General features: G+C 34.2%; 3 protein-coding genes and 1 long non-coding RNA gene across 4 annotated transcripts; 2 read left to right on the top strand and 2 right to left on the bottom strand.

Moving 5' to 3' along the window:
• Positions 1 to 1,422: 1,422 nt before the first annotated feature.
• LOC111902640 (TMV resistance protein N) lies at positions 1,423 to 6,687 on the bottom strand. The gene is made up of 5 exons (XM_023898454.2): positions 6,549 to 6,687; positions 4,567 to 5,647; positions 3,718 to 3,936; positions 2,371 to 3,219; positions 1,423 to 2,292 (listed from the first exon to the last, which is right to left on the bottom strand). The coding sequence occupies exons 2-5, from the start codon at positions 5,545 to 5,547 to the stop codon at positions 1,696 to 1,698; spliced, it is 2,646 nt and encodes an 881-aa protein (XP_023754222.1). The 5' UTR covers positions 5,548 to 5,647; positions 6,549 to 6,687; the 3' UTR covers positions 1,423 to 1,695.
• LOC111902622 (TMV resistance protein N) lies at positions 6,611 to 7,048 on the bottom strand. Its single transcript, XM_023898437.1, has one exon. The coding sequence runs from the start codon at positions 7,046 to 7,048 to the stop codon at positions 6,611 to 6,613; it is 438 nt and encodes a 145-aa protein (XP_023754205.1).
• A 5,188-nt stretch (positions 7,049 to 12,236) lies between these two features.
• Positions 12,237 to 12,657, top strand: LOC128128150 (uncharacterized). Its single transcript, XR_008225864.1, has 3 exons — positions 12,237 to 12,344; positions 12,435 to 12,492; positions 12,624 to 12,657. It is a non-coding gene; the product is annotated as an uncharacterized LOC128128150 (long non-coding RNA).
• Positions 12,658 to 12,721: 64 nt separating this feature from the next.
• On the top strand, positions 12,722 to 16,249 carry LOC128127726 (peptidyl-prolyl cis-trans isomerase CYP71-like). Its single transcript, XM_052766402.1, has 12 exons — positions 12,722 to 12,757; positions 12,843 to 12,967; positions 13,122 to 13,191; positions 13,266 to 13,293; positions 13,425 to 13,513; positions 13,610 to 13,786; positions 13,892 to 14,109; positions 14,215 to 14,347; positions 15,747 to 15,815; positions 15,899 to 15,956; positions 16,064 to 16,119; positions 16,220 to 16,249. Exons 1-12 carry the CDS (start codon positions 12,722 to 12,724, stop codon positions 16,247 to 16,249), a joined length of 1,089 nt encoding a protein of 362 aa, XP_052622362.1.
• The last annotated feature ends 276 nt before the right edge of the window (positions 16,250 to 16,525 follow it).

The following is a 16,525-nucleotide window of genomic DNA, read 5'->3' as shown; positions in this document are numbered from 1 at the left end:
TTATTTTTGTGATTGAATACTTGAAACAAAGAAAATATCAACTAAATATGGATCATCTATCACAATATGTCTGTCGAGTCGTGTTTCTTGTTGTAAGTTGGATATGTTTATATGTATTTTTATTTTTAGATTTATATATTGTTTTAACCTAAGTAAATTTTATCTGTTTGTTTTTTTGGATCATATAGTTACTTTATCTTCGTTGTAATATGACCAATTCCCGAACCGAAGAAAGACATTCCTGCTACATCTTATTGAGATTTAAAAAAAATTAATCTTAGATTGAAAGATATAATTAAGAAAGGTGGTTATGATAAAATAAACCTTATTGAAACATATGAAACTTATGTAGAATGTATATCATATTTCATTTCCTATTGTTTTTCATTGTAATCAAAAGTTTTTATATTATAGTTTTATTAATTTTAATAGATATTTCTTATTTGTTATGTTTAGATGATTTTGATCACATTTCTCTAGCTGCTACTATGAGAAGTAAATGTGATTAGTGAAGGTACACCACTATGATTTTTAATATTGTTTTTGTATTTAGATATTTGGCATTTCTATTTTCTATAACTTTTATTAATCTACTCAATAAATGATGTAAATCAAGTGCGTGTTTCTCATGTTAAAAGACAAAGTCCAATAAAGAAGTTTCAGTATAAGAAAAATGTTGAATCAAATGAAGAAGTTGAAGACAATATGGCTTTTTGGAAGGGAGTAATGATATGACTTGCATTATTATGGGAGAGATTTATTATTTAAAATAATTAAAAGGTTTTAGAATAACTTTTTACATTGTTATGGGGCTTAGTGTTATTATTATTAATTAGTTTATTATTATTGATTAATATATATTTTTTGGTTAGCAAGTTAGGCTATGTTTGTGGACTAGCTGAAAAGCTAGCTGATAACTGAAAAACTAGCTGCTAGTTTATAAGCTAGCTTACAAAAAACAACGTTTGCTAAAACTAGCTGATAAGCTAGCTAAAATATATATTATGACGTAAAATGACATTCAGAAAATTACGTTTTTTGTAATTAATTAAGGGTATATTTGGGAAATTTTTAAAAAGTTCTTAAAAAGCTGCTCAAAATAGCTTTTTAAATAGTTAGCTTATCAGCTACTTTTTGACTTGCCAAACATGACAACTTAAAAAAACTCGAAAAATAAGTTAGCTTATCAGCAAGCTATGGTGTGTCAAACACAGCCTTAGAATAATAGTATTGATAAGGCATTAGGGTTAGAATTTTGGCAGGCAAAAGGCTCAGTTCACAAACTCGAATTATATACACTATGCACTAATTGTATTTTTCTTTCTTTAAGTTCCTCTTAAATAAGAAGTTAGTCTGGTTCATATTGCATCAGAAACCGCTAAGCCTCAAAACAAAAAAAAAAGGTATAACAAAAACAATCCCTGACATAGAAAGGGGGTCGCAGAAGAGAATAAACTCATAATGGTGAAATTAGGGAATACAGAGAAAACCACATACCTAATCATGGGGAAAGTGGGAAAGAAGGGAGGGGAGACACACATGGAAATGTCATTTTCCAAGAATTCTATTCACAACAAATCCAAAAAAGTAAATGAAAACACTGATCATTAAATTAAACAATAATAACATACAAGAAAACATTGAGAGCGTGGACTACGAACTGGCAAATAATTTAGAGATCTATGTGTGGGTTTGTTAAATGTTGTCCGAAGGTCGCCATAAAATGTTGATAGAAGACTTTGAAACATGTTGAATCCTAAACGGCTTTCTATAATCATCTTCATCATCCCAAAATTCTGAGCAATCTGCTGCGACGTTTCTTGTTTGCATGAGGTCATCTTTACCTTTCCTAGAAACGAGCTCAACTGCAAATGAAGTCCAATACCTCTTTATGGAAAATGAAATACTATCGTATGATAAATTCAACAATGTGGTTCGTCTCAATGAATTAAAGGAAACATATCCCACATTTGTCTTTAAATCTCCATCAGATTTGGGCTCACCTGCTTGTTTAGAATCCTGCCAAAGCTCAAATGGAGGATCTTCATCTGGCTCCTGCTTAATGATTATATTTATATCCGCATTCATATCACTGGTAACAACGCGTATTAAGAACCCACAAAAGTCATTGTACCAATCATGTGGAAGGCGAATGCGCATTGTATGTGGGTCCATCCTAACATGTGGAAGGCGCATTGTAAATGTGTCCCCCCTATAGAGCCTACCTACAAACCCCTTTAGAATCTGATGTTGAAGAGTAACACTGATAAAGTGATCTTGTATAGCATTTCCCTGCCATGGAAAACACATTCAATTATTCTTACATTTAGGCTTATATAATTGAAATTCAAAAGGTACATAGAGCCAAACCTGGAGAATGGAGTCTAGTAATAAGTCACTACCAAGTGGACCTAATTTGTATCCCCCTTGAACTGAGACTTTCCACAACCATTTACAGTTTGCAATATCTCCAAATGTTTCAAGTGAGCTACAACCATCTGCTATAATAACAGCTATACTTAATGGCAGCTCTGACAATTCTACAAGGTCATAGCAGTATGACACGTTGAGCCATTTGAGCCGAGGAAGTTGCACGTGACGAAAACTTAATCGTGAAAACTTATTTTCAGCAAGGTTGAGTTCTTGCAAGTTGGGTAACACCCAAACATCAGAGCCTATGACTTCATTTCTCAAATCACAACGGCTGAGATCCAACTTTCGTAAGCAAAGTTCTTTCAAGTTGTGAAAAAACTGAAACCCTATGCGCTTCATGTTGTTGTGAGGTAAAGAAGGCTCCTCTAAAAAACATTCTACTTCGGGAAGATTGCTGCTACAACACTTGAACCAAGTAACAAAAGAGTTTGTCCAAGATTTTCCATGGGATGCAACTTTGTTCCCACTATTATCCAAGTGAAGATGTGGTAAATTGTCCATGTTTTGATGTTGGATCATTGTGAGATTAAAAAGTTCGGGGCAGTATGAGAAGGAAAGGGTCTCAAGTTTCTTTAGTCGGCTAATGGGTGGAAACGTCTTAAAACGTACACAGCCTTCAATACATAAGGAAACAAGCTTTTCCAACCTTCCAATCGATGGATGAATTTCTTCTAAATACCAAGATCCTTTGAGTTTGAATCTTTCAAGATTTGGAAGTCCACCAAAGTCTGGTGTCATGATTAGGTTAGAACACCAAAGTTCCATTATCTTTAAATTTGGCAGCAACTGTTGTATACAAGTGCAAACAAGTCAAAAATGTATCAAGGTGACAAGATTTTGAGGAAAATGGCACGCACGCATACAGACACATACTTCTCAGTTATACATTGTTTATGCGGGAAGATATATATATATATATATATATATATATATATATATATATATATATATATATATATATATATAAAATTCCTTCCATTTGATGTGTTGGATTGTTAATTAGATATATTATATGTGAATCACTTGATAAATACAAAATAATGAAAGTGTTGTCAACACAAATCAATGTTACCAATGTTTTATAATGGTTATCAATCAACAAAATAAGATCCAAATCTCCCCTGATAATAATATGTTATTTATTTTCAAGAAAACACAAGAAAATTTGTATTTTTATTAAGACAAAAGGATATTTGCATGGAGGATAAGCTTTACATATATACTACGTATAGTTCATCATCGATTTTGTTTTCATCTGTTAATTAGATAAACAATAAAAATTACCTTACAACCATCCCAAAGTTGTTTCTGCAAGGCTCTAGACAATATAAGACAACAGAGCTCCCTTGGTGGAAAGTTATTTGACAATGGATTCGCAGGATCACCTAATTCCCATTCAATATACCGAAGGTTCTTCATGTTTGCAACAATCGGAGTAAGATTTTGATCTTTTAGTAGCAAGCTATCGTAACAAGCCTTTATTGCTTCAATCTTGTCAAGTTCCTGTGATGGAGGAACAAAATGGTGCCCCCTTATATCTATATATCTATATATATATATATATATATATATATATATATATATATATATATATATATATATATATATATATATATATATATATATATATATATATATATATATATACGATAAGAACTTTTTTTTGGTAGGAAGGTTTTTTTTCTACATTTTTTTGACAAACAAAACAAATGAATTACCATACGCATCAAAAATAACATGATTCACAAAAAAAAAAAAAAATTCAAAAAAACATCTCAATTATTCATTTATACAATGATTTTGTTGTTATTAACTAAAATTGTCATAAAAGTAAATTTTTTCTTAATTTACTTAAAAATGAATCAAGAAGATGTTTTTTTGGGAATTTTTTCTTGTGAATCATCTAATGATTCATTTTGTTTGTTCGCTAAAAAATATGTAGAAAAAAAAAACTTCTTACTTTCCTACCAAAATTTTCCTTCTTATTTGATCTTGACTCTCTCTCTCTCTCTCTCTCTCTCTCTCTCTCTATATATATATATATATATATATATACATATATATATATATATATATATATATATATATATATATATATATATATATATCTTGTAAAGCTATCTTAAACATTACCGTTGTTGCATCCATAGCACTTATTTTTCGAACATCTTCATCCTCCCAAACTCTACTATGTTTTTCAGGATTCTTAGGGTGCTCCACTCTAACAATGTAGTGTCCCATTTCTTGCACCAGATCATGCATATCAAACTCTCCGTATTCTGAAACAGTTATGAGAGCCTTTTGTATCAACACCTTCACTCCTATAACAGGATGAAAACCACAAGCATCAAGTATCTCCATTGCCCTATCTTTCTTCTCCCACCTAAAGAAACATGCAATATCAAGGAACAAGTCTTTCTCAACCTTTGTTAGTCCATCAAAGCTGATTTTTAGCTTTCCCACAATATCATCATTTGGGATATCTTTCAATCTGGCTAAAGCACTCTTCCACTCATGAATATTTTTGTCACACAAAAAAGAACCTATAACTGTAAGTGCTAATGGAAGCCCACCAGCATAAGAGACCACCTCTTTTGAAAGTAACTCATAATCCTCCAATGGTCTTTGGTCCCGATGTGCATGCTTGTGAAAGAGCTTCATAGCCTCATCATTGTTTAACAAGCTAATATTGTGTATTACATCTACCTTGTGCGCAATTAATACATGCGCATCTCTAGTTGTGATTAATATCCGGCTTCCTTCACCGAACCAATCATGTGATCCAGCCAAGGCTTTCAGTTGGTCAAGCTGATCGACATCATCAAGAACAATCAAAACCTTTCTATGGCAAAACCTATTATTTATCAAGCGTAATCCTCCCCCAACTCTGTTTACATTCATTTCTGAAAGAATTTTTTCTTGTAATTTTCCACAGCCATATCTACTTGCTTCCTCTCGAATATTTTCAACAAAGCAACAACCATCAAACTCTCTACAGATTTCACCATATACTGAGGAGGCAAGAGTAGACTTACCACCACCCCCAACCCCCCATATTCCAATCATGAGCACACCACCTGAACCAATTTGTAACTCTGATTTCAAACGTTGCATGCGAACAGCTATTCCTATCAGGTTCTCATTTGCACTTGAAGTTACATGCACCTTGTGTGAAATTCCGACAACAATCTGTTTGATGCCTTTTGATTCATGCCTACACAATGGATATGCAGAGATAATTAACATACGCTCACGTTGACAAAAGAGGTAATTTGGTTTATAGTCTTTAAGATGATGAAAATGAGTCCTAATTACCTTTCATATTTCACAACCAAAGAGAACTTGTAAAGTGAATATCACAAGTAGTTTGTAACAAATTTCTTCGGAAAGATGGAATAGTTTCAAATAGGAAAAAGTGAAGCAAGATGGGTTTGTTGTTGTAGCTAAAAAATGGGATGTTGTTAACTATGGACTTAGAATTCTGAATTATCATTCAAGAACTAATGGCATCCACAATGCATTGAAATGGATTGCCACATCATTATTCTATAATCCATACAACTCTATCAATTTTTTCCTATAATGCATTGAGCTCAACAAAGTTCAATGGAACATTACCAAAACTAATTTATAATAATTATTAAGGAATTAGAAAACTTCTTTTTCTCATTGAAGAGGGTCATTGAACTCCAAATCCATGGAATGTCCAGGTGGCATCTCACAATGGTAGAGTTTCATCCATTGAATGACAACTAGACTTACCACTTCATTCAACTCTCCCATTGAACTCTCCATTGTAGATGTTCCTACATCATAACTTAATTTGAGCTAATCCATAATCCGAGCTAGCAGGACTTGGGACGTCCTTTAATTTGCCCACTGGCATAAGAAACCACAACTAGGAAAATCATGTCATAATTTTTTTCTACAGATTTATTTTCGGTTATGATCAGGTGAAGTAGTCAAATCCCCTCCGTTTTATAAAGGTATACAAGTATATGTGTGTTGTAGAGCGCGCGCGCACACACACACACACACACACACATATATATATATATATATATATATATATATATATATATATATTAAGCATAAAAACTGGAAAAAAAAATTACCCGTTGGCTATGTTCCTAGGTTCCCATCCAGAGATATTACTTGCATCTACAAGTGCTTTTCTTCAGGTTTCAACAATGGTCTTGTTCTCCAACTCATGTTTCACAAATGCTTCTCCGTATTTCCCTGTTTGTTTTCGTACTTCAGAGGGATCCATGTCATAAAATATGGGCAAAACAATTTGGCCTCTTGTATCCCTGCATTTCATAATATAGGCAAGTTCCTTCAAGCACCATGAAGACTCTGCATAACTTTTAGAGAACACGATAACAGCAATCTGCGATTCTTCAATAGCCTTCTTAAGGGATGGACCGATCAATTCACCTCGAGGAAGCGTTTCGTCGTCCTTGTAAGTGCAGATCCCTTGTTGTATAAGAGCCGTGTAGAGATGATCAACAAAAGTCTTACGAGTATCTTCTCCTCTAAAACTAAGAAAAACATGGTAATTCCACAACTGAGAAGAATAGGCCATAGCGGAAGGAGAAGAAGATGAAGATGCCATTGATATGTTGATTTGTTGAGATAGACTTTATGCAGTTTGAGTAATTCAATGAAGTGAAATATAAATGAGATGTGAGTTTCCACTACCTGTTATCATGTAGAAAAACATCATCAGAACTCATAATTCAAGTCACTGGTTGCCATTTAGAGAACCTCATAACTAGTTCTCAATTGTTTTTTTTTTGTCAATACAAAGCCTTTGATAAATAATGCAAGTTATGAATGTATGATTCAAAAGACAGACATGAACTGAGATAGATGTTGTAAGTTAGTTGTCACGCCACATTCTACAAATTGATGTTTATTATTAATTCTACATTGAGATTTTTCTTAAAATAAGTGGACGAAATTTCCCAGCAACACCAAGCTTTGGCAGACTCCCTTTCTAAACTCTTCAATTCGCAAGCTTGTGCATCAACTTCCATAGGATTTGTTCCTTAATTTCTTATTTCAACTTGAATTGATTTGAGTATGTGGATACCTTTCCTCAACCCCTTCACTCTTTTCTATCAATTCCCAACATTTACCTTGTTAACAAACAACCTCTCCGATTCGCATGATTCAAATGTTTCTGAATGAAAAACCATGAAACTTCCCATCAGGATTCAGGAAATTCCTATTTACAGCAAAGTTACTAAAAAATGGATTTCTTCTAAACAGTTCCACTTTCATCATTAACATCTTGATCCTCCAATAGTTTTACACAGCATTGTTGCCTCGGTGTCGTCATCTTTGGATCACAAGAGATATGTTATCTTTATACTTCAGTGTCAACATTTATCTCAAGTAATACAAGAGGACATCTATAACCTTCAACATTTCTTCACTAGTCACTATATTACAACATTCACAATCATACAATGTACTTAACTTCACACTCATAATCATCATTAGGTATAAGTCCATTCATTTGCCACTGTACAAACAGGCAACAAAAACCTATTATTTTCACATTTAAATTCCCTGTTACCCTGTTCGACTCTCTTTTTTGTATCCACAAGACATATCCGCATCCTAAGATTCATTTCCCACTAATTCCATTCGTTTATAACATACAAAACAGCTCATCAACTTCACAAACGGATTAATTTTATCATCAAACTATACTAATTAAAAACTTCACAGATTTGACTAGATAACGTCAATACGTTTTTGACATTCCAGATCAACATTTTTCTTAACCCATTAATAAAATTTACTTAGTAAGTCTTACAAAACTTCATTAACACTTCAACTTCTTTATTGATAACTTATGCTTTATCAATTTATCAGTTTCAAGAACGTACCTCAAATTCCCAGCAACGCCAAATTTTAGCAGACTCTCTCTCTAAGATTTTACTTTGCAGCTCAACCTCTTACACTTCAATTCCCGTAAAGTTTCTTCCGTAAGTTGTTCTTTTAGCTGGATCGATTTGAGTAGGTTAATTATTTCCTCCAGCGCTCGACTCCTCTCCAACCTCCCAACTTCACAACTCTATAGATAGATCGGTCAACGACGGAGTAAAATAATGACAAAGTGAAATTATTTAAGTTTAGAACTTTCCACATTTAGTCCCCAAACTTCTACATTTTACATTCTAACCTGCAAAACATTAAAATTTGATCACGTCCCTAAAAATTATACCTTCAAGTTTAGAAGTTTCAATATTTAGTCCCCACACTTCTACATTTGACATTCTTACCTTTGAAAACTTAAAATTTGATCACATATGCATGTGTGTAAAGAGTTTAGTGGAGTGATGCGAAGTGACATGAGAGTCTTGAAACAATCTTTGAAGTGGGTATGGATAGGTGTGGAAGATAGTATTGGGGTTGTACTACTGAAAACACAGGATTCATACTCAAGAATACCAGGAAACTTATAGGTGGGTATGCATAGTGTGGATTTGCATTGTGCACTGATTTTGATATGTTTATGTATCTTTCAGATTCAGGATGGTGACATTTCATGTTGGAGGTTCAAATTTGAGTGAGAGGGATGTCCGCGACATCATACCTATGGAGATTTCGAGATTCATGAGAGTGGATTTTCTTGGATTGATCGGCACTGTCAGGGAAGAGTTGATCGCAGTGGTAGACGATCGACTTAGGAATCTGTGGGGCGAATTAAAAGATTGTTGACCATGGGATCACGGAGTCACCTTCAAGGAGTTTAATGCTTGTGGAGCTCCTCGTTTCTTTAGGAATAGGGAGCCGATCATTAGTATGTGTTGGATTGCCGATGTGAAGCGTGTCTTTCGTGCCAGCGGAGGCCAAGTTCATATTTGCAACACGTATTATGTGCGACGTATTTAGAGATTGGCGGTGCGAGGTTGTCCAGGGCCTCGAACCAGATGCGATCGAGTCTGTGTCATGGGAGGATTTTGTCACCAGATTCAAGAGAGGTTTTATGTTGGCAATTAAGGTTCAACAGTTACCACGAGTGTTTATGGCACTTGAGCAGACTATAGAGTCGGTGGCTGAGATCACTGCCAAGTTTAGGGAGAGAGCATTTTTTCCCCTTAGTATATGGCAACAGAGAAGATGAGGATGACTTGCTACCATGATATATTGAGGACGGAGATCCAAAAACAGATGAGTAGAAAAGGAAGTAGGATTAGGTTTATGCATATGCAACATCAACCAAGAAGACTAGAGTGACTGACATCGGGAGATCGAGAGACTCACAGGTTTTGCATCAGGTGTGGTCGGGCTCATTGGGGTAATTGTCGTGCGTCAGTTTTTGGATGTTTCAGATGCGATCAGGAAGATCACTACAGGCAGGGCCATAGTCTTATGGAGTCGAGGGTATGTTTCCTTTGCAGTTAGCCAGACCATGTTAATGTTGAATGCCCTTTGATGTCGGATGGTATGGTTCTGGATCCAAAACCTTTAGCCTGGCAGTTTCTCGATGAACAACATGGAACAACTTGAGTCCCTAGGGTCGGGGCTTGAGTTAGCAGGTTTCTTCAGTTCCGTCGGATGTAGTATTTATTGGTTTCTTCAGTTTCTTTATTATGAATCCGTATTTTTAATTATAATCTTAGATGATTTGTTGTGTGGTAATGTCTTAATCAATCCTCGTTCTATTTTGAATAATTAAATATGTTTGGATTGTGGTGGTTGTGAACTTGCAGATATGTGTTGAAACTCTTTGGTTTCATTGTTATGGGTCATAGTCATATGTTGGAGCTCTTGAGTTTTGTTTGAGAAATTATGATTCCTTATGTATGACGATATCATAAGTGGTGGTTAGGAACCATGTGGTGAACTTTTGGGTTGACTTGGAAATTTGAATAGTTATGAGGTCATCGGAGTTTAGTCAAATCCGAGTGTGGGAGAATCACTCATTCAGGTGGAAAGATTTAAAAGTACATGTCATCCTGGAGTTTCTCATTCAAGGATAATTGATAGCAGTTTCGAGTCATTAGCAGGAATGAAGCTTATGCAAGGAATATTAATTAGTCAGTCGCGACTAAGGAAGCAGATTCCGAAGATTTGAGGTTTCCCTGTCCATGAAGCATTGTTAGAGACATGAGCTTGAGTTAGATATTAGGCTCAGATTGAGGGTTGTGTGAGGGTGTCTCTACTTGTTCTTGTTGTATGAAGGCTTTGGGGTTCGAAGTACGACCCAAACACCTGCTAGGGATCTAGTAGACTAGGGTTTTATCTCGTGTAAGCTTTTCTTGCTATTTTCGTTGGCTTGTTTGAAAGACCATCAGGGAGCCCATGGCAATCGCAGGAGTAGGGATGTCAAAAACCCCCATGGGAACCCATTCCCGTGGGACCCCGATGTCGTACAAGACTAATTTTAAAAAATTCGGGAGTGGGAGCGGGGGAGAGATTAAACCCGGTTTATTTTCGAGATCGAGGTTGGGAGTGGGTATCTCCGTCCCGTACTCCCACGGGGGCCCCATATATATATATATATATATATATATATATATATATATATATATATATATATATATATATATATATATATATATATATATATATATATATAATTTTAGGGTTTATATTTTCTAACTTCCTAATTTCCTATCCAATTGACTACATTGAGGTTGAGCAATGAGCATCCATCGGCATTGCCGACTTCCAAGTTCAAACAAGAGCCAAGAATCAATATCCACTACAAGAAAATAGCCCTTTAATGACGCGAAAACAATGACACTCGCTGATAGACGACGCGCATTTGTAAGTGCCCTAAAAGATAATGTCAGTTTTGCAAAATTTGAAGGATAGAGGGCACGCATTTTTGCGCGCCCTAAAATTAGTGTCAGAAAAGAAAAAAAAAGAAATGCGGAGGGCACCTTTCATAAAATGTGCGTCATGTGAATGTGTCGCTTTATAATTTTAAGTGAAACACGCGTTTTAGGCGGGAAATGAAATCGACAAAAATTACCCCCGCCTATTGAATCCCAAAATTAATCCCCCCGCCTCTTCTACTTAGCAATAAAAAGCCCTAGGTCCGTCATCTTCATCTTCAGTATCATCAAACATCTCGTTCATCGGATCTCTACTTGATCTCCTTCTTATCAGTATCACCAAACATCTCATTCACCACCTCCGCCCTATCAACATTCCCTTAATTTCAATTTGATGCAGGTAATACACGACCAACTGTAAGTCTCTCTCTCTCTCTCTCTCTCTACCCCTACTGATCAACAACAACCTAGACACCCACCACCCCTCGTCTTCTCTCTGGTTCACCACGGCCACCAATGAAGCCCCATTGTTTTATCCAAAATGGGCCCAAAATCATGAACATAATCAAGCCCTCTTGGAATGAAAATCTTCCCGCCCAAATAGTTCTATTGCCGACGTATCGTAGCCATTTATAAGTCGATTTCCTTACCCCAGTATCCCCCAATCGCAAACGAATCAAACCCTAACCCTAGATTTTTTGCTAACTAGGTATGTTTTCTTCCTCTTTTTCCTCGATGTCGACTCTAATTTTTTTCATTTACAACCATTTTCGCTTCGATTTTTGACCTAGTTTGTTGTTTCGGTTGTTTCATTCAGGATCAAACGATGAAAGGAAGCAAATCAAGCGGTGCTACGAGGAAAGCTGATACCAAGTACGATTTAATCTAACTATGTTTAAAACATACCATCTGCTAGGGTTTAATGTTGTATTTTTTTTCATCTTCAATGAAATTAGGTTTTTGTTCTTCCTCAGGATCATGATTTCGGTACTTTTTAACAATTGTTTGTTGTAATTTTAGGTTGGCTGTAAAGAAGACTGCAGCCAAGGGGAAAGCAGCTAAGGATCCCAATAAACCCAAGAGACCCGCTAGCGCCTTCTTTGTGTTCATGTTAGTAGATGTTCTTCGTTTATCACTACCTTCATGTTTTACTTCCATTTCCAAAGTTTAAATATTTTTCCTCTTGTTAATGTTATAAAGGGAGGACTTTAGAAAGCAGTTCAAAGAAGATCACCCTGACAACAAATCTGTTGCTGCTGTAAGTGATCTTCCTTTTTGCCTTTTGTCATCGAAACTTCTTAAGCTTTGTTTCAAGTATTCTGTATCTAGATTGAGTTGAGTTTGTGTTTTTAGATTTTGATTTGGATTTCACTTGTGTATAATTATCAGGTTGGTAAAGCTGGTGGGGCAAAATGGAAGTTAAAACTATACTAGTGCTCTCTTTCCTTGGTTTTCATACTTATTATTATGATCCAGTTTCACTGAGCATGGTCGAACAAGCTGCAAAGCCACTTGCAAGGCCTGTAAGAGTAAGGCCCTATTTTGTTTCTTGTCATTAAGTGATGTCTGGATAAATAATATTATAAGATGTTGTTATTATTTTTTAAGGTTTGGGTTTTAGATGCTACACCTGGAAAGGTACGTGTAGGTAGAGACGGAGATGATCATCCTGCTGAATTGATCATTTCTCTAAGAGCATTGCCTAACCAGGTGTGTTTTGTGTTGCATAAAGAGTAACGACTTTTTTTTGGTTATTTTATAAATATCTAACTATATATTGTCCCATGATCTCACATATTCACTTTCATATGCAATCTTGATGTATCTCATATACATGATTCTTGTTAAACTTTTACAATCTTAATTTTTCTATTATCTTTTTTCAAGGAAGGTCACATCAAAAATGGAGGTCATCAGTGGTCTTGTGCGTGAGGGGTTTTTGAATGATGTGGATCAGGTAAATCTTTTTTTTATAAGACAAATAATAAATCTATTTTCATTTTCATTTACTATTTTTCTTTCTCATTGTAGAGGGACCTGGGCTCACAGTTGGTGGCCAGTATATTTGAACTCGTTTGCAATCCTTTTCTGCTTTTCGCCAGTGGGGTGATTCTGAACAGGTATCTAACATTCAATATCAACATATTTTAATTAAAAAAAAACTTAATTTTTTTGATGATGAAATTAAAGAATTTGCAATCACATCACCAGATCGAAGAATACGTATATTTTGGTATAGAACTGGTAAACTAAGACGTGTCTATGATGAATCACTTGAGGTAAGTAAATTTACTCTTTTGCCCTCAGTTTCATGACATTTAAACGTATATATCCTTAACTATTCTGAAGATTTAACCTAACTTTGGTTTGTTTAGAATGCTCAAGATCTTCAAAGAAGCGATGTTCCTTTGTATCGATTAGAAGCTATTGATTTTGGGAGAAGAATGGCAGTTGAAAGAGAAATTGAAAAAACAGAAAATGTCCCACAGCCAAATGCACTATTTGATGAAAGCTCTAATTTCATTATTTATCCAACTCTCCTTGGTATTAAAGTAAGAAATTTTACCTTGTGCCATTTTGTTTTTCTCAAATTCTAAGGTGTATGCAGTAATCCGAAGATTTTATTTTCTAATGTTTTATTCATAAATTGGTGATAGATTGTAAATCTGCACACAAACAAAGTTTCCAGAATATTAGGGAAGGTGGAAAATAATGATAGGTTTTTAAGAATTGCTTTGTATCAAGGTGATCAAAGCAGTAAAAAAGTGCGAAAAATTCCTGCTGCTGCTTTAAATGTGAATGAAAGCAAAGATCCCATGACAGATCCTACTTTGTTATGCTGTGCTTTTAAGAAACACATAATCTATTTGTTCAGGTATATATATATATATATATATATATATATATATATATATATTATTTTGTGTAAAAGCAAAATCATATATTTATGATTGTTCATATGTTATAAATATAAAAATAGCCGAAGAGAACCAGAGGAACCTGATGATGCAACCAAGGGTAGGGATGTCTTTAATGAAAATCCTCCTCCTGATGAACTTATGGTTGCATCAGATATTGGAAAGTCTGTTACAACATCTCTTCCAGAAAATGTGGTAAGTAGCCTACTTTTTGCTTTTAAAATGATTTATTTGATTTTAATAAATAATAATTAATATCCTTGATGATATATATATATATATATATATATATATATATATATATATATATATATATATATATTTACCAGATTATGCACACAACATTTCACATATTATTTTTTTGTTTTTTGTATGCCAAGATTCAGTTTTTAATATTTTTTATACCTTAGCAAGATTTATTGACTTTCCAACTCTGTTACAACATAAGGAGTGTTGCCTTTCTAGACTGAATAGACCATCTAAACGAGACTAAATGACCATTAAAAATGCTAAAAATGAAAAAAATACGAGTTATAAACTAACCTTTGGAACATGGATGAAAACCATCCTTTCTTCTTTGAATCTACTTTCTTATTTGTCTCTGCTTCATCATCATCTGTGCATCATTCCTCTGATTTTTGTTTATTCAACTACATTTATAAAGATCTTGTCATATTTTTTTATGTTTTTTTTACTTTCAGCTCTAGTGGAAGCTCTGTCTGCATTAGTTCTTGTTGTTCTGTTTTTTGGTTAAAAAATTTGGAACTGCAAGAGCGAGCTTTTTGTTCTCACCTATTATGGGTGCATGGACATTGACTACTCCTTTTATTGGAATTTACAACATCATATATCATTACCCTTCTATTTTCAAGGCAATATCTCCACATTATATCTATCAATTCTTCTCAAGGAATGGCCATGAGGGATGGTTGTTGCTTAATGGTATGGTCCTTTGCATAACAGGTAAGAGCTTTCTTCCTTTTTTTTTCTTTTTTTAATTTTTTTCTGTTAAATTTCTGGATGGATAAATGATATCTGTCTCTTGAAAGTAATGAATGAACATATAGACTGGTTATTTATTGAGTAAATGACCATTTTACCCTTCTACCTAGAAGTGATGCTGAATAGAGGTTAAGTGTTTTTGAATTGAAGTTTTAAATGATAAAAATTACTATTTTTTTGTTGACAAAACTACATAATTGGTTTTGGTCCCTGAAAGATTTGAAATGACTGTTTTTCCCTTTTAATTTATTTTTTTATGTTTTTTCATATTTGTTTTAATATTTTATTAATTAAAAGTAAAAGGGAAAAATAGTCATTTCAACTTTCTTAGGACCAAAACCATAGGAATTTCTTGATTTTAGAACAAATCAATAAGAGTATGTTACTATTTTTTGCATTTAACTCTCTAAATAAATGATTATTTATTTTTTAGATAGTGTTTTACCTCCTCAAGTTTTGATCATTAATTTGATTGCTAAGTGTGCTCATAAGGGCACAGAAGTTAGCTTATAGTTCTCTTTCTGCTTTTCTACTCTTTTAATCCCAATCTGTCCTAACTATTTCTCTACGCCTGTTCATACTACTTCTTAAGGTATGGGCAATTGCAGATTCTAGACGACAAGGCTTTCTTGGCTTCAAAGAGTTTATTACTACAATGCAGGTAGTTTTTTAGCTTTATCTTCTTTCTCTTCTATCCACCATTTCTGTATACATGACCCTTTTCGGTGTGTGTGGTGATTGTAGTTGATTTCTATGGCACAAGTAGGACACACATTAAGTAGCGACCTCTTAAATTCTGATGGTAAGCTGTGTAACCACATCATCTTTTCTTTACACTTTTAACATGTAAATATGTAATATTTTAACCTTTGATTACCTTTCTTGTGTTCATGTTATCTTACAATGCAGTTGATTATGAAAATTTGAAACCACCTGTTATGGATAGTCTGGATGTCTTACTAGCTGTATGTATACCTTTCTCTCACCTCAGCTATATGCATGCCACTATGAGCCTAAAAACTAAATATATTTCTTGAAAGTTAACATGTTTGTTAATGTATGCAGAAGAAAAAGCGTCCAAAAAGTGATCCTTAAACTAACGGTAGTCCTGCAGTTGAAATAGAAAACTCAGATCCTGATGTTATGGGGCCTCAAAAGGTTTATAACATTTATTGTGTTCATTATTTAAAGACATCATTTAAGCTTCATTTATATAAAGAATTAAAGATACATTTGATTATAATCAAGATTAAGGGAGACTTGTAATCATGTTTGGCATTCCTTTCCCGTAAGAAACAGAGTTGTATGATTATTTGTTAGCTTTATAGGAATGTATAACACATGTTAGCAATGTATTATTTTTGTTTAACA

This window comes from Lactuca sativa, chromosome 8, assembly GCF_002870075.4.
Source record: "Lactuca sativa cultivar Salinas chromosome 8, Lsat_Salinas_v11, whole genome shotgun sequence".
Lineage (NCBI taxonomy): Eukaryota > Viridiplantae > Streptophyta > Magnoliopsida > Asterales > Asteraceae > Lactuca > Lactuca sativa.
This window is presented reverse-complemented; position numbering and strand designations above follow the sequence as displayed.